General features: G+C 44.0%; 1 protein-coding gene across 5 annotated transcripts in view; it reads left to right on the top strand.

Annotated features, from left to right (window-relative positions):
• The window catches only part of dapp1 (dual adaptor of phosphotyrosine and 3-phosphoinositides), a 162,855-nt gene that overhangs the window by 2,857 nt on the left and 137,659 nt on the right, over positions 1–22,339 (top strand). For 3 of the 5 annotated variants that reach the window (XM_087979901.1, XM_087979900.1, XM_087979903.1), the window contains exons 2-5: positions 5,539–5,695; positions 9,125–9,201; positions 13,505–13,726; positions 15,125–15,216. In XM_087979901.1, coding sequence (XP_087836027.1) covers positions 5,539–5,695; positions 9,125–9,201; positions 13,505–13,726; positions 15,125–15,216 — 548 coding nt within the window. Of the gene's footprint in view, positions 1–5,538; positions 5,696–9,124; positions 9,202–13,504; positions 13,727–15,124; positions 15,217–22,339 lie in introns of those variants that run through there. The other 2 variants (XM_087979902.1, XM_087979904.1) reach the window with 2 other exon arrangements.

The following is a 22,339-nucleotide window of genomic DNA, read 5'->3' as shown; positions in this document are numbered from 1 at the left end:
TCAACAGGTGACCTTATTGAGGTTTACAAAATTATGAACAATTTTGACAGGGTAAAGAGGGGTAGTCTATTTCCACTAGTTAGTATGTCAATAACTAGAGGTCAAGGTTGTCAGCAAGAGAGCTAGCGGTTAAATGAGAAGAAGCTTTTCTATTCAGAGAGTTGTTAGGATTTGGAATGCACTGCCTGGGAGAGTGGTGGAAGCAGGTTCTAGAAAAGGTTTCAAAAGAGAGCTGGATGTATATTTGAAGTGGATGGATTTAGAGAGCTATGGAGATAGCGCTAGAGAATGGGACTAGCCGGGTAGTTCTTTGGAAGCTTGTATGGACATGATGGGTTGAATGGCCTCCTTTGGTACTGTAAAATTCTATGATTCTATAAAGTAAGTGCCATACAGAATGGTACCAGGGAGAGGGGTATGGAGACTGGAGAAACTGGGATTGTTCCCTTTGGAGCGGAGAAGGTTAACAGACAGGTCCAAAATCAGGAAGAGCTTCAATAGAGTGAATGAGGCGAAACTGTTCCCACCAACAGGACAGTGGGTAACCAGATGAGATGGATTTATGGTGATAGAGCAGGAGAGAGAGATGAGGAGATCTTTTTTATGCAATGATTCTGAAAAGGTTACTTAGATTACTTAGATTATTTACTTAGATTTTACTTAGATACTTACAGTGTGGAAACAGGCCCTTCGGCCCAGCAAGTCCACACCGACCCTCCAAAGAGCAACCCACCCAGACCCATTCCCCTACACTTATCCCTTCACCTAACACTGCGGGCAATTTAACATGGCAAGTTCACCTAACCTGTATATTTTTGGACTGTGGGAGGAAACCGGAGCACCCGGAGGAAACCCACGCAGACACGGGGAGAATGTGCAAACTCCACACAGACATTTGCCTGAGGCGGGAATTGAACCCAGGTCTCTGGCGCTGTGAGGCAGCAGTGCTAACCCAAATATATTTAACAGAAAGGGAATTAGATAGATTCTTGGAAATAAAATCATAAATGGGAATGGGACCTTGATCCCTAACATGGGGTGGGAGTGTGGGAGCAGCTGCACATCACAAGTTCAAAGCTGACCTTTCGGACATTTCAATTCCCCCTCCCACTCTGCTGAAGGCATGCAGGTCCTGGGCCTTCTCCATCACCATACCCTAACCACCCGACGCCTGGAGGAAGAACACCTCACCTTCTGCCTTAGGACCCTCCAACCGCACAGGATCAATGTGGATTTCACCAGTTTCCTCATATCCCCTCCCCCAAGCTTCTTAGCTTCAGTTTCCATTCACCTTTCCATACCCATAACTGAGGGGCAACCTTTTCACACAGAAGGTGGTTTGTATGTGGAATGAGCTGCCAAAGGAAATACTAGATGCAGGTACCATATTTCTCAGACATTTGGTCAGGTACATGAAAAGGAAGGGTTTAGAGGGATATAGAGTGTGGGTCTGGAAAAGCACAGCAAGTCAAGCAGCATCCGAGGAGCAGGAGAATCGACATTTTGGGCAAAATCCTTTCATCAGGAATGAGGTTGTGAGCCAAGGGGGCTGAGAGATAAATGGGAGGGGGTGGGGCTAGGGTAAAGGTAGCTGGGAGTGCTCTGGGTAGATTGAGGTGGGGGTAAAGGTGATAGGTCAGAGAGGAGGGTGGAACGGATAGGTGGAAAGGAAGATGGACAGGTAGGACAGGTCATGAGGGCGGTGCCGAGTTGGATGTTTGGGACTGGGATAAGGTTGGGGAAGGGGATATGAGGAAACTGGTGAAATCCACATTGATCCTGTGCAGTTGGAGGGTCCTAAGGTAGAAGATGAGGTGTTCTTCCTCCAGGCATCTCTAAGGTTTTGAAGTAATGGGATTTAGATTCATAGTAGATTAGTAAAGGCATTGGGATCTATAGTTGTGCCGAGACTGTTGTTTCCAGAATAATGTATTTAGTATTTTTTCAATGAGAATCTATTAGTAGCTATAGATTAATTTAATAGAAGCTTATTTTTAATTATATAGTTGCTAGAGGGTAAAAATGGCAGTCAGTGGGATAATATAGTCCCCCTGTGCAATGTGGGAAATCAGGCCACTGCTGCCTCACAACACCAGGGTCCCAGGTTCGATTCCAGCCTCAGGCAACTGTCTTGTGGAGTTTGCACATTCTCCCCGTGTCTGCGTGGGTTTCCTCCGGGTGCTCCAGTTTCCTCCCACAGACCTAAGATGTGCAGGTCAGGTGAATTGGCTGTGCTAAATTGCCCATAGTGTTAGGTGCACTAGTCAGAGGGAAATGGGTCTGAGTGGGTTACTCTTCGGAGGGTCGGTGTGAATTTGTTGAGCTGAAGGGCCTGTTTCCACACTAATCTAATCGGGAATCTAATCCAGTCCCTGACAACGACGTCTGCAGGAAGAGTGTCCAACAGCAGTTCCTGTCAGACCACATAGGGATCAGCTGGAGTGGCAATTGGACTCACTCAGGAACAGGCAGGAGGTGGAAAACATCATGGACAGAGACATGGTCACACCCAAGGTTCAGGCAGACAGATGGGTGACCACCAGGAGGAGCAGGCAGACCGTGCAGGAGAATCCTGTGGCTATTGCCCTCACCAACAAGGGTATACCATTCTGGGGAAGGCTTGCCTATCGAAGGGCTAGTGACAGCAGTGACCAGAGCAGGAGCACCACTGTGCTATACAGCAGGGAAGGTCAATGTGCAGTAGAGCAGTAATAATCGGGGACTCTATAGTCAGGGGCCACAGCTGGGTGTTTCTGAGAGACTCCAGGATGGTGTGTTGCCTCCATACTGTCAGGGTCAGGGATGTCACGTGCAGGCATGGGAATATTCTCAAAAGGGAGGGTGAGCATTCAGAGGTCATGGCACACGTTGGTACTTATTGACATCAGCAAGAGAGATGAGGTCTCACAAAAGGAACTCAGGATGTTAGTAGGAAGTTAAAAAGCACATCTTGGGATTACTCCCTGTACTACGTGCCAGTGAGGCTAAGAATAGGAAGATAATATAGTTAGACATGTGGCTAAAGAGTTACTGTGTAGAATAGTAGAACCCCTACACTATGGGAACAGGCCATATGGCCCATTGAGACCATACTGACCCTCTGAAGAGCATCCCACCCTGCCTCTGCATTTCCCATGGCTAACCCACTATCTTTAGACCATGGGAAGAAACCAGAACACACAGACACGGGAAGAATGTGTAAACTCCACACAGACAGTCACCTGAGGCTGGAATAGAACCTGGGTCCTTGGCACTGTGAGGCAGCAGTGCTAACCACTGAGCTCCCTTCCACTGTGCTGGTGTGTAGGAGGGAGGGTTTCAGGTGTGTGGGTCACTGAGGTGTCTTCCAGGGCAGGTGGGACCTGTGCAGAAAGGAGGGGCACTAATATCCTGGCAGGGAGGTTTGCTCGTGCCATTTGGGAGGATTTAAATCAGCGTGGCAGGGAGATGGGAACCAAAGCAGAAGGCCAGCTAGTAAAATATCTTAGGAGGAGTCAGAGAGGGCATCTCCACATCATGGCTAAGAGGAAGAACAGACAGGGAGAGGTTACTGAACAGGGTAGGATACAGATCATCTGGTTATGGCCTCAACTTTTGTGCTGAACTCCCTCACCCTGCCCTTCGACTCCCTTTTAGCACTCAGTCTTTAAAATATTTGACGATTTGTTGTGGCATTGGCAGAGAGAGCTGTGGGACAATTGACGTGGGCTGATGCAACTGGTCTGATTTATGGCATCATGTATATTCCAAGGCAATTGGCTGCATTTTAACATCACAGAATAATAAAATATAGGGTAGGCCATTGAGCCCACCCTCTACTATCCTGCCTCTTTGAAATATTTATCCAATTAGACCCACTCCACTATTTTACAAATGTTTCCTTTTCCAGGTCTTTGAGAACACAATATAAACCCTTTAATCCACTTTCAAAAATATTTTTCTTTATTTATCTGTGGCCATGCTGGAGTGGATGATGGTTGTGAGAATTAGGTATAAATGAAAGGAACTTACTGACTAACAGCATTTACTTGCATTTACATAGCACCTTTAATAGCATAATATTGCCAGATGCTTCACAGGAGCATTTACCAAAGGAAGTGTTGATACTAAAGGAGATATTAGGCCAGATGACCAAAATTTGATTTGAAAGGTTTTAAAGTGTTTTCTTAAAGGCAAGATTTGACCACGTGAAGAGGTGCTGAGAGGGAATTTCAGAGTTTCCAACTTCAGCAGCTAATGCCACAGCCATCAATGGTGGAGGGATAAAAGTTAAGGAAGCATAGGAATCCATAAGTGGAAGAGCATCTTCCAGAGTCACTGGGTTGGTGGAGGGTACAGAGAGAGGGAGGGTGAAGCTTTGCAGGAATGTGAAAACAAAGATGATGAATTTAGAACCGATGCATTGTCCAACTGGAAACTGCTGTAGATGAGTGAGGGGTGATATATAGAATATATAGGGGTGATATATAGGGGTGATATATAGAATATATAGGGGTGATATATAGGGGTGATATATAGAATATATAGGGGTGATATATAGGGGTGATATATAGAATATATAGGGGTGATATATAGAATATATCAGTGATATATAGGTTCACACAGGAGTCAGGAGAGGTGGGCAGCCTAGCGTTGAGTTGGCTCAACGAGAGACCAACCAGACTGAGTGAATCAGTGAAATTAAGGTGAGAGGGGAAAGGTTTAAAAGGGACCTAAGGGGCAACTTTTTCACACAGAGGGTGGTACGTGTATGGAATGAGCTGCCAGAGGAAGTGGTGGAGGCTGGTACAATTACAACATTTAAAAGGCATTTGGCTGGGTATATGAATAGGAAGGGTTTGGAGGGATATGGACCAAATGCTGGCAAAAGTGACTAGATTAATGTAGGATATCTGGTTGGCATGGATGAGTTGAACCGAAGGATCTGTTTCTGTGCTGAACACCTCTACGATTGTTGTGGTTCTGTTCACCGAGCTGGGAATTTGTGTTGCATGTTGATGTATGGACCATGAGGTGGAAGGTTCGATGAACTTGACATTTTGAAGTGCCCAGCTGTGAGGTGATGACACTGCCATATTGCTCTTTTTCAGGTCATTGATTTCTCAAGGCCTCCTGAAAAAGGAGAGTTCAGCCGCGAGTTTGTGACTTTGTACCAACTTCAGTTTGAACGCCTTGCAGTGACCTCTTTCTAAAAAGGATGACGTTTTCACAGATGTGCTCTCTGGTTGACCCTGATGTAAACTAATTACTGAAATGTCTTTTTATTGGGTTCATAGTTCAACCTGACCATTCCTCAGTGAATTAATTAAAAAATGACATAATACTGTCTAATGACTAAACTTTCTTTCTATTAACAGAGATCCATTTATCAGGCAAAGCTAAAGGTTAATATTGAGCACAGTTTGAGGAGATATTTAAGTCTTTTCTTACATCCCGGTCCAAATCTAATGAATCTTAGGATTGTTCAATGTTCCATTTCCTGTGGTTCTTATTTCTTTTCCCTTCTTTTCTGATTATTTTCCCTTCTTTTCTACACAGAGCTGGTTAATGGATTGAAAAAGCTGAAGATTCACTCTGTGGACAGTGGAGCAGCACATATTGTCTATGTTTCTGACGGAGGAGATGTGTTTTTCAGTAAACTACAAAACAAGAAGAACAGAAGTTTCGCAAAAGCTTTCAAAATCACAGAGCCAAAGTAAGAATCATGCTAGCTGTAGGGGACAAGGAATCTTGTGTTTGAACAGTACTCACTTTTATTCCTGGAGAAAGTGAGGACTGCAGATGCTGGAGATCAGAGTTGAAAATGTGTTGCTGGAAAAGCGCAGCAGGTCAGGCAGCATCCAAGGAACAGGAGAATTGACGTTTCGGGCATAAGCCCTTCTTCAGGAATGACTTTCCTCATTCCTGAAGAAGGGCTCATGCCCGAAACGTCAATTCTCCTGTTCCTTGGATGCTGCCTGACCTGCTGCGCTTTTCCAGCAACACATTTTCAGCTCACTTTTATTCCTGTCCTGAATCAGGCTGTTTCAGGTGGGCAGGTCATGAGAGAATCAGCATAGACACCTCTGGGTGAAATGAGCAGAATAGCTTTTCCTCGCTCTAAATGTTATTACATTTAAAGCTCTCTGCTTCCCTTCCTGTGCCTGGTAGTTTTAGAAATAGTACCAGAGGCTGTGCTGTTTTCATTAGAGAGAAGAAGGTTAGGAGGTGACTTAATAGAGACACTCAAGATGATCAGAGGACTAGATAGGGTGGACAGTGAGAGCCTTTTTCCTCGGATGGTGATGGCTAACACAAGGGGACATCGCTTTAAATTGAGGGGTGATGGATATAGGACAGATGTCAGAGGTAGGTTCATTACTCAGAGAGTGGTAAGAGGGTGGAACACACTGCCTGCAACAGTAGTAGACTCACCAACTTTAAGAGCACTTAAATAGTCATTGGATAAATACATGGATGACAATGGAATTGTGTAGGTTAGATGGGCTTCAGATTGGTTTCACAGGTTGGCGCAACATCGAGGGCTAAAGGGCCTGTACTGCGCTGTAATGTCTATGTTCTATATTCCCTTTTATGGCAAAAAATAAATTAAATAGAATTTAATCCTGAATCAAATATTGTAATGTAGAGAAATGAGATTATCCATCCACATTGAACCTGGAGTGGATACACCTGTGAATTTCTAAAGTGGTGAAATGCTGGAATCGGAGATGTGCTACAAGCATCATTAAACAGCCATTGGCAGAATTTTCTTTGCTGGGATCTGGACATCCCTGGCAAGGTTAATGTTTGATGCTGGTCCCTAATGACCCTGAGTGTCTTGCTGCAGGGCACTGAAGAGTTAACCCCGTTGTTGTGGGTCTGGAGTCATATGTCTGCCAGGCTAAAGGGTATTCCTGAATCAGATGGGGTCTTTACAATAGTCACTGATAGTTTCATGGTCACAATTACTAAGCCCGGTTTTATATACTAGTTTTATTAATTGTGATTAAATTCCATCAGATCTCTTATGAATGCAAGTGCCCAAAACATAAGCCTTAATCTCTGGGCTTCTAGTCTAGCAACATTACCACTTCACCATCACTTCCATCTATACCAAGGTCATAAACTCAAAAGTTAACCAAAAAGGAAGGCAATGGCCCAGTAGTATTAATCCAGCATCCAAGGTAATGTCCTGGGGAACTTGGTTCAAATGCCATCATGGGAGATGATGAAATTTGTTTCAATTTTTAAATGATGACCATGAAACTGTTGTCAATTGTTCATATATTCCTTTTAGAGAAGGAAACTGCGGGCCTTGCCTGGTCAGGTTGACTTGTGACTCCAGACCCACAGCAATAGAGTTCACTTACAGAGCTACCTGGATCTCATTGACTGACAGGAGAACAGGCTCATGGGTCAGAATGTTTCTCCTCTAGTTTCCATATACCTTCTATATTCTTAAAAGGGCAAAACATTAGTTAGGAACACTTAAAGAAATATCTCATGTTTTTGAATGGATTGCTTCAGCCAATTACACAGAGGAAGATTAGTCAGGGTCTGTTGTACACATGGATCTTCCCTGGCCAGATTCCCATTACCTGTGCTGACATTTCCTAGTACTCGGTGACAATGAGGATGCAACCAATCAGGATCATCCCTTTGACATTACATTTCCATCTTCCCCACTGTTTCCTGCCTGATGTTTCGTCATTCTGTATCTGTTTATCCTTCCAGCTCTTCAGTGTCTTTAAAATGTAATAAAACATTTCAAAGGGGCTCACATGGCATCACAATGTTGTTATTATGGTCTAAGTAGTATCCTGTATAAGCTCAGCATATGTAGTACATACTGTCTTGTGTATGTTCTGCATATATGAACTTGTATAAGTTTAACAGGGGAGGCGATGACCTAGTGATATTACCGCTGGGCTGGTAATCCAGAGACCCCACGTAATGTTTTGGGGACCCAGGTTTGAATCCCACCACGGCTAATTATGGAATTTGAATTCAATAAATATCTGGAATTAAGATGATGACCCTGAATTCATGGTTGGGACTCTAAACCTCAGCAATGGGGCAATGGGACAATAAATGCTGGCCTAGCCTGTGATATACATTCCTATAATGAATTTTTTAAAAATCCCTCCTTGTTCCTCTATTCTATATCCCTAGCGAGTTTTGAGAAGATTTGCAGCTCAGGTTGAGATTCTGGTTGTTCGCTGAGCTGGAAGGTTCATTTTCAGATGTTTCGTCACCATACAAAGTAACATCATCAGTACGAAGACTCCAAAGCTTCATCCGGAGGCTCACTGAAAATGTTATCTAGTTATGGTGACGAAACGTCTGAAAATGAACCTTCCAGCGCAGTGAGCAAGCCTACATCCAGATTCTATATCCCTGCCAGTAAAGCGCAGAATAATATAAGCATGGCTGCTATCTCCATCTGCCTGAAACCTTTAGTACTTTATATACAAACACACTCAGGTCTCTCTTGCAATTCTTTAAAATTGCATCCTTAGTTTATATTGTCTCGCCATATTCTTCCTACAGAGAAGATTACAGAAACATAGGAACAGAAATAGGCTCTTCAGCCCTTGAGGCCTGTTCTGCTGTTCAATGAGATCCATCATCGAGAATGTGGCATTGGAAAATACTTGCCTTTGGCACATTTTCCTTAATACCTTTACCAAGATTCTTGTATATTAAATAGAATTTATGGAGGGCTACATTAGGACTGTGTTTAGTGGGAAAGATAAATTCAAAGTAGTATGCTACATGAGGAGAGAGAAGTGGAGAGGAAGAGATGGAAATCCAGGAGTTAGATTGCAAGCAGTTGAAGGTACAGCTCCAAACAGAGGGATGACTAACATCAGGGATGAACTTGAGGGAAGAGATATGACTCTTGATGAATTTCAGGACTGTAGGCAAGCAGGGGGTGAGGTCATGAGGGGTTTGAACACAAAGGATAAGAATTTTAAAATCAAGGCATTGCTTAATCAGGGTCCAATGAACATGGGAGAGAGTTTGCCAAATGAATGAGCTAGAATACAGGCCTCATTGCTGATGCTATTCATGTAGAATGTAGCTTTGAAATGAAGTCCTTGGCTTGGTCATTAATGAGTGGTTTTATTTACTTATATAGGCAACTGAACACCTTAGCAGGAAAGTGCGTTATTCAGGTTGCCTGTGGGAACAATCACTCACTGGCTCTGTGCAAAGGTAAGAGCATCTGGAAGAAAGTATATGGCAGCAGTGTGTATCATTGACAAAATTCACTCACCAATCAGACAGCACCTTCTAAACCCACGACCACTTCCATCTCAAGGGTCAAAGACAGCAGATACATGGGAACACCACCCCCTGCAAGTTCCCCTCCAAGCCACTCACCATCCTGACTTGGAAATATATCACTGTTGCTAGGTCAAAATCCTGGAATTCCCTCTCCAAGAAGTCATATCGGACTCAAAATGTTAACTCTATTTATCTCTCCACACATGCTGCCAGACCTGCTGAGTATCTCCTGCATTTTCTGTTTTTGCTCCCAAGTTTTGTATCGAATTTCCCTTGTGGCAAGTGATTACATTCTATTAGCTTTCCTAATTACTTGCTGTGCCTGTATACTAACTATTTGCAATTCACAACAATGAGAGGTATTTGGGAGTCCTTATGCATAAATCTCAAAAACCTATCATACAAATTCAGCAAGCATAGGGAAGACAAACAGATTGTCAAAAGGGAATAGAGTATAAATGTAGGGAGGTTTTGTTGCAACTATGCAAGGCACTAAGCAGACCACAGCTGGAATACTGTGAATATTTTTGGTCCCCTTATCTATGGAATATAGACTGGGATTGGAGGCATTCCAGAGAAAGTTCACCACACTGATCCTATCGAGGCGAGAGTGTGGTGCTGGAAAAGCGCAGCAGGTCAAGCAGCATCCGAGGTGCAGGAGAATCAACGTTTCAGGCATAAACCCTTCATCAGGAATGAGGACTGATCCTATGGAGGATCTGTCTCATAAGGAGAGGTTGAATAGATTGGACCTGTACTCATTGGAGTTTAGTAAAATGAGAGGCAATCTCATTGAAACATTCAAGATTGTTAGAGGCCTTGATGGGTTAGATGTGAAGATGTTGTTTCCCCTTGTGGTAGAGTCTAGGACCTGAGGGCAGGATCTTAGAATCAGATGTCAGACATTTAAGGCAGAGATGAAGAGGAATTCCTTCTCTCAGAGGATGATGAATCCATGGAATTGTTTGCCGCAGAGGGCTGTTGAGATTGGGTTGTTAAGTACATTCAAGGCTGAGACAGAGAGATTTTTAATTAGGAAGGGAGCCAAGGGAAAAGACAGGAAAGTGGAGCTGAGAAAGATCAGATTAACCATAACCTCGCTGAATGGGGTAGCAGACTCTATGGACTGAATGGCATATTTCTGCTCCCACACCTTTTGGTCTTATGATTGGTTATTATAAAAAACCATCTGTTTCAATTCTACCCTTTAGGGAGGGAAATCTGCCAATCTTACCTGGTCTGGCCTACACGTGACTCCAGACCCATAGCAATGTGGTTGCCTATTAACAACCCGCTGAAATGAGCCTACAAACAATTTAGGGAAATTAGGGATTGACAGATAAAGATAATAAGCGAGAGTGAGTACTGGAGATGCTGGAGGTTACAGTCGAGAGTGTGGTGCTGGAAAAGCATAGCAGGTCAGGCAGCATCCGAGGAACAGGAGAATCAACGTTTCGGGCATAAGTCTTTCATCGGCCCTTCCTTTTGCCCGAAACATAGATAAAAACAATAATTGTATGGAACATTGTCTCCCTTCAACCCCCGAATGAATCTCATTTTGAACCTTTGATCAAGGATGTGACATTGTTGTGATTAAACTGTTTTGTGCAGAATCGTAGATCACTACAATTTTATTTATTCTACTTGCTGCACAGTGATCCCACACACAACTTCCATACTGCCGATGAGGAAATGTTTGCTAAACTACAACTCCAAACATTACAGTGGGTCTACCTACACCAGCTTGACTGCAACCCACCATCACCTCCCCACGTTAATTAGAGATGGACAATTAAAATTCTGGTCCAGTTAGTGACACCCTCGTGCCATGAATGAATAGAAATGAAATGTAGACATTGCATCATTGGGTTCTACTGACAGTATATTGTGGGATCATTTTTATCATGGAACCTTGTCAGGTTGGAGCTTCCAGGAGCAAAACCGAGGAATGGCTCCATAGCTCCATTCGCTGACTCATGCTGTCTGCTGTGATGGTCTGTGCTATTTCACAAAATTACCCTTAATAATACCCAGTGGGGGGAGGTTATACACAGCTACTGGTGAAACTGAGGTTGTTTTCCTTTGAACACAGAAGGCTAAGGGTGGATTTAAAGAGAGCTGTTTCCGTGGAGTAAATAAGGGCACACTGTTCCAAGTGACAGGTGGGTCAGTAAACAGAGGGACACAAAGTTTAAGGTAATTGGCCAAAGAGCCAGACGGGAGGTGAGAATTACGTTTTAGCTCTCAGTGAGTTGTTCTGCTCTGGAATGCACTACCTGAAAGGGTGGTGAAAGTAGAGTTAATAGAAAAAAAAGACTTAAATTTTATATCGTCTTTCACAGCCTCAAGATATCACAAAGTGTTTTCCAGCCAATGAAAGACTCCTGAAATAGCATCACTTGTAATGTCGAGACTGGAGCAGCCATTTGTGCAGTGTAGCACTCTCTCAGTCTTGGATTGACAGTATCAGCCTAGATTCAACACATTCACAAATGCTGAGTAGGGGACTTAATCTTGCTGCTGAGAGGCTACAGAGATACCCACTGACCACAACTGATATGTTGACCATTTCCAAATCAACAATATTACAAAGATTAAGGCCAACAATTATTGAATATTAGACCATAAGATGGAGGAGCAGGAGTAGGCCATTCTACCCATCAAGTCTGTTGCACTATTCGATGCTGATCTGGTAATCCTCAGCTCCACTTTCCTGCCTTTTCCCCATAACTCTTGGTTCCCTAACTGATTAAACATCGATCTCAGCCTTGAATACACTTAATGACCCAGCCACAACAACCCTCTGCGGTAAAGAATCCACAGATTTACTCCCCTCTGAGAGAAAAAAAATTCCTCCTCATCTCCGTCTTAAATGGGTGACCCCTTACTCTGAGATTATGCTTCTGGTTCTAGACTCTCCCACAAGGGAAAAGACTTTTCTGTATTGACCCTGTCAATCCTCCACAAATCTTTTATGTTTCAATATGGTCGCCTTTCTATATTAGTGACGTTGAGGAAGGGGCAGAGTGTAATGTATCAAATTTGCAGACAATGCAAAATTTGGGACAGAGGGTACGTTGTGATGAGGACGTAAAAAATCTATAAGAGGGTAGAGGTAAGTAGAGTGAGTGGGCAAAGACTTGGCAGATGGAGTTTAATGCACAAAAGTGTGAGGTCATGCATTTTGATAGGAAGTGTGAAAAGCAGAATACTATTTAAATGGAGAGAGACTCTGCAGAGGGATCTGGGTGTTCTTGTGCATGCAGGTGCAGCAAGTAATGAGGAAGGTAAGATGAAGTTTGCCTTATATTGCTAGGGATTTGGAGTTTAAACAAAGGGAGTCTTGCTATAGCTGTACAGGGTGTTGGTGAGGCTGCACTTGGATGACCGAGTACTGTCCTGGTCCCTGTGTTTAATAAAGGATCTTGTCATTAGAGGCTGCTCAAAAGAGATTCTCTTGGCAGACTCCTGGATAAAGGGGTTGATTTATCAAGGACAGCTATTCTTGAGAGTTTAGATGACTGAGGGGTGACCTTATTGAAACATACAGGATTCCCAGGGGGTGTGACAGGATCGATATCGAGAAGATGTTTCCACCACTGGGGCAATCTCAGACTTGCGGACATAGCTACAGAATAAGGGACACTCTGAGGTGCAAAGGAATTTCTTCTCCCAGAGAGTAGTGCATATCTGGAATTCTCTACCCTGGAGAGTTGTGCAGGCTAGATCTGTTATAATATATAAACTGGAGGTGAACATATTTTTGAAACGTTGTGGAGTTGAGAGCAATGAGGAGCTGAAACCTAAGAGGACACAGGCCTACGGCAGATCAGTGATGATGTTATAGAAACGCAGGATAAGCTTGAGGGGCTGAATGGCCTACTCTTGCTCCTGTTTAGAGTCATAGAGCTGTACAGCACAGAAACAGACTCTTCGATCCAACTTGTCTGTGCCAACTAGATACCCTAAGTTAATCTACTCCCACCTGCCAGCACTTGGCCCATATCCCTCCAAACTCTTCCTATTCATATATCCATCCAGATGCCTTTTAAATGTTGTAATTGTACCAGCCTCCACTACTTCCTCTGGCAGCTCATTCCGTACACGCACCACCCTCTGTGTCCCTTACGTCCCTTTTAAATGTTCTTAAAGCTGGTTACTTTCTTGTCGAAGTGAGTCTTTATTTAATGAGTTACCTGTACAATTGTTTCTCTTTGAATTTTGCTAAAAGATGGTCAGGTGTTTGCGTGGGGCCAGAACGCTGGGGGCCAGTTGGGCCTTGGCAGGAGTGGTCACAGTGTGCTCAGACCCCAGCGTGTGGAGGCATTGACGGCGATCCCCGTGGCTCAGATTACAGCGGGTGGAGCTCACAGCTTTGCTCTCTCCCTCTCTGGGGTAGTGTACAGCTGGGGAAGAAATAATCGCGGACAATTGGGGCTCAATGACACCAAATGTAAGTAAAATGCACTCCCTTCCTTTTTACTCTCACATTCATCGTTTTCCAGTTTCTGTCTCCACCGTGGATCTTTGTGATAACTTGCCACTAAAACCAGTAATCAAAATGTGCTTATATAGAATCAAACAACAGAAAAGACCCTTCAGCCCATCTAGTCTGCTCCTACTTTATACTCACATTCCATTCACCTTTTACATTAGCTGCCTGTCTGGCAACATATCAAATATAAAATTCTGGTCTTTGTTTTCCAACCATGCGTGGCCTAACATTTTCCTATCTCTGTAACTCTCAAGCAGACCCTCGACACTCTGAGATCTCTGCACCCCTCTCACTCCGGCCTCTTGACTATCACTGATTTTAATATGCCATTTATGGCGATTCCTTCAGCTGCTGGGACCTCACAACCTGTAATTCCCTCATCAAACCTCTGTCTCACTCCTCTCCCCCCTTTAAGATGCTCCATCTTCAAAGCCAAGTTTGGTTAACAGCTCTAATGTCTCCTTTTGAGTGTCAGCAACAAAAGTGGATGGATAGTTATTGTTGTGACATGTCTTGTTTTACTACATTAAGGGTGCTATATAAATGCAGGTTGTGGTTGCTACTGCTACACTTCATAAAGGGGATCATTCATCTTAGTGTTGACAGTGACAAAGCTCTCCCTCTGGTGGTAAAATTTAGAACTGCAGCTGGAACACTGAGAATGGACAAGAATATTATTGCAATTAGAGTTAATTGTTTGTTAGAGCAAAGTGCAGTGGTTTGTTACAAAATACAGTGAAAAATGTTGCCCAGTGTTGCCACTCACTGGCACTATCTTAAAACACAGAAAAATAAACCAAAATATAGAATATAAAGGCAAAAAAATAAAAGTTCAACTTGACAGTCCTTCTCGTTAAGAGCTCAGTCACGGGACTGGAGCGGCTAGCCATGAGTCCTCTCACCGGGTCACCGGAACAAGAATCACCCCTCTCTTGGCACCACCATGAGCCCTTGCTGGGCCTCGCTGTGAGTGGCAACACTGGGCCACACTTTTCGCTGTATTTTGTAACAAACCACGTGAAACTATATAAGCCAAATCCTTCCTATGGTGGGGCGACCAGAATTGAACCCGTTATTGTAAAAGTGGTCTAACCAATGACCTGTCCAGCTACAACATGATGTCCCAACTCCAATCCTCAATGCACTGACCGAAGGAGGTACGTGTACCAAACGCCTTCTTCCCAACCCGTCTACCCGTGACTCCATTTCCAAGGAACTGTGAACCAGAATCCGCAGGTCCCTTTGTTCGGCAACATTCCCCAAGTCTCTTTTGCATTTGTGCATTACTTCAGTTTTACATTCCAAGGTGTCAGGAATACAGGAACAAAGGATTATATTTCTTTTTGTTTATCCCAGCTCGGCGTCTTCCCACGTACGTGAAGCTATTGGAGTGGAAGAAGATCGTCTATATTTCCTGTGGAGCACAGCACACTGCCATGCTGACTAAGGTCTGCTTGGAGAATATAACAAATTTTAATCGTAAAATTGCAATTTCTTCAAGGTTTGCAAAGATTTGAATTTCTAAGGTGTTTTTCAGACCTCATGACATTTCTAATTAATGAACAGCAAGCAAAGTAACCCAGGAAATTCAGCAGCCAATTTGTGCACAGCAGGGTGCCTCAAATAGTGATGTGCAGAACAACCTACACTGCAGGTCACAGAGTCACAGAGATGTACAGCACAGAAACAGACCCTTCACTCCAACTCGTCCATGCCGACCAGATATCCCAACCTGTTCTCGTCCCATTTGCCAGCACTTGGCCCATATCCCTCTAAACCCTTCTTATTCAAATGCCCATCCAGATATATTTTAAATGCTATAAATTATACCAGCCATCACCACTCCCTCTGGCAGCTCATTCCATTCATGCACCACCCTCTGTGTGAAAAAATTGCCCCTTAGGTCCCTTTTATATCTTTCCCTTCTCACCCTAAACCTATGCCCTCTAGTTCTGGACTCCACCATCCTAGGGGAAGGACTTTGTCTATTTATCCTATCCATGCCCCTCATGATTTTATAAACCTCTATGAGGTCTATGAAGACTGGAGGTTGGCTAACGTGGTGCCACTGTTGAAGAAGGGTGGTAAGGACAAGTCAGGGAACTATAGACCAATGAACCTGACATCAGTGGTGGGCAAGTTGTTAGAGGGAATCCTGAGGGATAGGATGTACATATATTTGGAAAGGCAAGGACCGATCAGGGATAGTCAACGGCTTTTGTGCGGGGGAAATCATGTCTCACAAACTTGATTGAGTTTTTTGAGGAAGTAACAAAGAGGATTGATGAGGGCAGAGTGGTGGATGTGATCTATATGCAGTTCAGTAAGGCGTTCGACAAGATTCCCCATGGGAGACTGATTAGGAAGGTTAGATCTCATGGAATACAGGGAGAACTCGCCATTTGGATACAGAACTGGCTCAAAGGTAGAAGACAGAGGGTGGTGGTGGTGGAGGGTTGTTTTTCAGACTGGAGGCCTGTGACCAGTGGAGTGCCACAAGGATTGGTGCTGGGTCCACTACTTTTCATCATTTATATAAATGATTTGGATGTGAGCATAAGAGGTACAGTTGGTAAGTTTGCAGATGACACCTGTCATGGAAACTAAATTGACTTGACACAATTATTAGCAAGAGCAAAGAAAGGAGCTTTATTGTTACCTCTGTAGACGTGACTCCAGTACACAAATGCTAGATGCCTTCATGTAAAGGAGTGCCTTAACATGGTATGGACACTTGCTTTATTCTGTTTCTTATCACGCTGTCAAGGGCGAATCCCCTAGTCTTAGACATAACAGTTCTTTAGCTTTCGCTGAGTTTGACTATCACAAGGTCGAGTTGAATGTTTACAGAATTCAAACAGAGATAAGCTGACTATAGGCCTTCATCAAAGTTTTGTTTAACTTATACAGCACTCAGTTAAAGGAAAGCATTCTCTTTCAAATTTCACAGTAAATGGATAATTAATTTCACAGTAAATGGATAATTTTCCATTACAACCAAAATTGGGGGTGTAGTGGACAGCGAAGAAGGTTACCTCAGATTACAACAGGATCTTGACCAGATGGGCCAATGGGCTGAGGAGTGGCAGATGGAGTTTAATTCAGCTAAATAGGAAGTGCTACATTTTGGGTAAGCAAATCTTAGCAGGACTTATACACTTAATGGTAATGTCCTAGGGAGTGTTGCTGAACAAAGAGACCTTGGAGTGCAGGTTCATAGCTCCTTGAAAGTGGAGTCACAGGTAGATAGGATAGTGAAGAAGGTGTTTGGTATGCATTCCTTGATTGATCAGAGTATTGAGTAGAGGAGTTGGGAGGTCATGTTGGGGCTGTACAGGATATTAGTTTGGCCACTGTTGAAATACTGCAATTCTGGTCTCCTTCCTATCGGAAAGGAATTGTGAAACTTGAAAGGGTTCAGAAAAGAATTACAAGGATGTTGCCAGGATTGGAGGATTAGAGCTGTAGGGAGAGGTTGAATAGTCTAGGGCTGTTTTCCTTGGAGCGTCGGAGGCTGAGGGGTGACCTTACAGAGGTTTATAAAATCATGAGGGGCATGGATAGGATAAATAGACAGTCTTTTCCCTGGGATGAGGGGTCCAGAACTAGAAGGCATGGTTTTAGGGTGAGAGGGGAAAGATATAAAAGAGACCTAAGGGGCAACTTTTTCACGCAGAGGCTGGTACGTGTATGGAATGAGCTGCCAGAGGAAGTGGTGGAGGCTGGTACAATTGCAACATTTAAAAGGCATTTGGATGGGTGCATGAATAGGAAGGGTTTGGAGGGATATGGGCCAGGTGCTGGCAGGTGGGACTAGATTGGGTTGGGATATCTGGTCGGCTTGGACGAGTTAGACCGAAGGGTCTGTTTCCATGCTGTACATTTCTGTGACTCTATGACTCTATGAGATCTCCTGACAAATTTATTTCTCAATTTCCAGCTGACTATTAAGGGGTCTATAATACAATCCCAATAAGGTGACCATCCCTTTTTTAGTTCTCAGTTCCACCAAATAACTTCCCTGGATGTATTTCCAGGAATATCCTCCCTCAATACAGCTGTACTCTACCCCTTATCAAAAACACCACTCCCCCTCCTCCCTTGCCTCCCTTTCTATCCTTCCTGTAGCATTTGTACCCTGGAACATTAAGCTGCCAGTCCAGTCCATCCCTGAGCCACGTTTCTGTAATTGCTATGATATCCCAGTCCCATGTTCCCAACTATGCTGAGTTCATCTGCCTTGAAGTAAATGCAGTTTAATTTGTCAGCCCTACCCTGTTCTCTGCTTTGTTCCTGTCTGCCCTGACTGTTTGACTCGCTTCTTTACTCAACTGTACCTGTTTCAGATGGATCTCTTTCCTCAGTATCTCCCTGGTCCCACTCCCCCCCTACCCCTCTTACTATTTAAATCCTCCTGAGCAGCTCTAGCAAGTCTCCTTGCCAGTATATTAGCCCCCTTCCAATTCAGGTGCAATCCATCCTCTTGTACAGGTTACTTCCACACTAGCAGAGATTCTAATGATCCAAAAATGTGAATCCTTCTCCCATACACCAGCTCCTCAGCCACACATTCATCTGCTCTATCCTCCTATTCCTACCCTCACTAGCTCGTAGTACCAGGAATAATCCAGATATTACTACCCTCAAGGATAGTAAATTTTTAAATTCCTGTCTAACTTTCTATATTCTCCCTTCAAAATCTCATTCTTTTCCCTTCCTATGTCATTGGTTCCAATGTGGACAATGACCTCCTGCTGGCCCCTCTCCCCCGTGAGAACATTCTGCACCCTCTCTGAGACATCCTTGATCCTGGCATCAGGGTAACAACACACCATTCTGATTTTTTGCTGCTGGCCACAGAAACGCCTGTCTGTGCCACTGACTAGAGAGTCCCCTAACAGAATTGATCACTTGGAACCCGACGTACCCCCTCATTACATTAGGGTCTGTCTTGATACCAGAAACTTGGCTGTTTGTGCTACGCTCCGATGTCCGGCGATACATGAATTCAAACAGCAAAGGCAGTAACTGCGCAGATTCACTGCTGTGTCAGTTAGCACTGTGGGTTTCTTTCTCTCTCTCCCTTACAGACCATGTGCTCGCTGCCTTTGTCTGTCTTTCTACCTTTTAAAAGTGCCGTTGTTTGGACTTTTTTCTCTCCAAACCAATGCAACAGCATATAAAACAGTAATTACTGCTCCTAGAATTCGAGGAAACCACCTCCAACAACTAAAATACCTCAAACAAGGAGTAGTTGTTACAGCTACAAATTTTTTTCCCTTCTCCAATTTAGGGATAATTTTACAACTAATCTGTTTCCCTTTCCTCATGCAGTGTAAATTGTAGCTCCTTTTGTAATTTGGCATTCTCACATAAAAGCATAGAATCCCTGCAGTATGTGAGAAGTCCATTCACCCCATCAAATCCACACCAACCCTCCAAAGAGCATCCCCATGTGAACCCATTCCTGCCCTATCCCTTTAATCCCACATTTCCCATAGCTAACCCCCTAGCCTGCACATCCCTGGACACAATGGGAAATTTAGCATGGCTAATCCATATAACCTGCACATCTTTGGACTATGGGAGGGAACCAGAGCACCCGGAGGAAACCCACACGGACGTGGGGAGCATGTGCAAACTCCACACAGTCAGTCACCCAAGGGTGGGATCGAACCTGGGTCCCTGGCGCTATGGAGCAGCAGTGCTAACCACTGAGCCACTGTGCCACCCCTGTACATGTAGAATGAGTGTAAGATGAAAAACTTTGATAACATGTTGCTTTTATCAACAGTACTCAATTAGCAATGTGATAAATGAGCTGATCAAATACCATGATGATGATTGTGGAATCGATATTAGCCAGCGCATTGGTGATAACACCCTTACAGTTCTTCAACAGAGTGCCATAGGATTTTCTACATTCAACTGAGAGACAAACAGGGTCGAGGTTTAACATCTCAACCATAAAGACTGAGGTAGTTTCTTGGGTCAAACACCACTCCCCTTTTGATATGATCTGAGTGCTCCCCTCTTGTTACCTCACTAAATATTTACCATAAAGATCAGGTTTTTGTTGAGACAGATATCTTGAAGTTTATTAACACCACTAGCTATTCACATTGCTCTAACACCACAGACTTGTACATAGTCTGGATTCTGATGTTATTGTGCATTATATACACCAGTTATTGAACACACACAACACTGACATCATTACACAGAGAGAGTGACTGAAGGTGAATACTGGAGCATCACATATCATGACATCATTGTCTTAAAGGCACATTTGCTCTCTAGTCTGGAATCTGTTCATTAGCTCAACAACGACAGAACTTTCAACAGTGCCAAGATCTCTCAGCAATGCATGGGAGGAATCAGCTTCAATTCTGTGTGCAAGTCTTTGTAATGGGGCTCAAGTTATGAACATCTGACACAAGAGACAAGAGCGTTAAACCTCAAAATCCATTCAAATATTTTTCAGCATAATTTATCAACCAAGATTGTTCTTATCTGACGGTCGGAGGTGTTAATGCTCAGGTCCTTCTGAGACACTGGCTCCTGATCCTTGGGGATTTGTAAATCAAGGTTAAGTCAGTGGTTTCATTCATGTGAATAGACCAGGGCACTCTGCTTTATGATGTATTCATCAACATCGTGTCAAAATTTCAGGTCCACACTTTTGCAATGGGGGAGCAAATAATGAGTTTGAATGAGGGGGTCATCCTGTGTGAAAGTCTATCTGACTCTGTAATATTCCTAACATAACAATGGTGGCACGGTGGCACAGTGGTTAGCACTGCTGCCTCACAGCGCCTGAGACCCGGGTTCAATTCCCGCCTCAGGCGACTGACTGTGTGGAGTTTGCACGTTCTCCCCGTGTCTGCGTGGGTTTCCTCCGGGTGCTCCGGTTTCCTCCCACAGTCCAAAGATATGCAGGGTCAGGTGAATTGGCCATGCTAAATTGCCCGTAGTGTTAGGTAAGAGGTAAATGTAGGGGCATGGGTAGGTTGCGCTTTGGCGGGTTGGTGTGGACATGTTGGGCCGAAGGGCCTGTTTCCACGCTATAATGTAATCTAATCTAATCCAAAATACCTGAATGAATCCCTTGACCAAGTCTGCACTGGGGAAGGTTTGTATCCACAAATCAGGGACTTTCATAGAAGACTTATAGAATCCCTACAGTGTGGAAACACAACAAGTCCACACTGACCCTCCGAAGGGTAACCCACCCAGACCCATTCCACTACCCTATTACTCTACGTTTACCCTCCTACATATTCCTGAATACTATGGAAATTTAACATCGCCAATTCAGCCTAGCCTGCAGATCTTTGGATCGTGGGAGGAAACCGGAGCACCCAGAGGAAACCCACACAGACACGGGGAGAATGTACAAACTCCACACAGACAGTCGCCTGAGGCATGCATCGAACCTAGGTGCCTGGTGCTGTGAGGCAGCAGTGCTAATGACTGAACCACCGTGCCACCCCCTAAATCAGTCAGAAACACTGTTACCAGGATAAATTTGCAGAACAGAATTCCCATTCCCTGACTGGGATTCAGACCCAGTAGTAGTGAAAGCACTGAATCCTAACCCCTAGACTATTAGGGAAGGCTTTTCTTTACTTTTCTTTATTCTTTCATGGAATGTGGGTATTGTTGTTGAAGCCAGCATTTGTTGCACGTCCCTAATTTCCCTTAAGCTGAGTGGTTTGTGAGGCTCTTTCAGAGGGCAGTGGGTCTGGAGTCACATGTAAGTCTGACCAGGTAAGGATGGAGTTTCCTTCCCTGAAGGACATGTGAGTGAACACCAGATGGGGTCTTTATGACAATTGATGATAGTGTCATGGCCATCGTCACTGAGACGATCATTCAGCCTAACATTTATTTAAATCCCAAGAAATCATAGAATCCCTTTGCACAGGAAGTGTCCAGTCGGTCTACTTTGGCTGTGCTAGCTCTTTCAAAAAGCTACCCAATTAGTCCCACATCCTCATCCTTTCTCCATATCTCTGTAACTGTTTTCATCCTTCAGGTGTTTGTCCAATTGCCCTTTTAAAAGTTTCAGTTGAATCCACTTACCCCGCACTTTCAGTTTTGCCCGAAACATTGATTTTCCTGCTCCTCGGATGCTGCCTGACCTGCTGTGCTTTTCCAGCACCACTCTAATCTAGAATCTGGTTTCCAGTATCTGCAGTCATTGTTTTTACCTCGTTGATTTTAACCCTACTGCGAATCCTCTTGCGAGGATGCCTGCCTTGAAGAAGTTTTCCTCCTCTCTCTAGAAGAATCTCAGTGGGTCTCTCCCTCACTGTAACCCCCAGGTCATCTCCTCTGCCCTGAAGCTGTTCAACCATGTCCTGAAACAGACTCGCTACCACAGCCACAGTTGCTTTATGCTAATTTCTCCCCACCCCCACCCGCCTCTCACTTATCTCTCCACTCTGCAGGCACGCTGCCTCTATTCCTGATGAAGGCCTTTTGCCCGAAACGTTGATTTTCTTACTCCTCAGATGCTGCCTGACCTGCTGTGCTTATCCAGCACCACTCTAATTGCAGATTATAACA

Source organism: Chiloscyllium plagiosum, unplaced genomic scaffold (assembly GCF_037043375.1).
Source record: "Chiloscyllium plagiosum isolate Xiang-an unplaced genomic scaffold, Cpla_swu_hap1 HiC_scaffold_36, whole genome shotgun sequence".
NCBI classification, from domain to species: Eukaryota; Metazoa; Chordata; class Chondrichthyes; order Orectolobiformes; family Hemiscylliidae; genus Chiloscyllium; species Chiloscyllium plagiosum.
The sequence above is the reverse complement of the archived record's forward strand: the minus strand, read 5'-3'. Positions and strand labels throughout refer to the sequence as shown.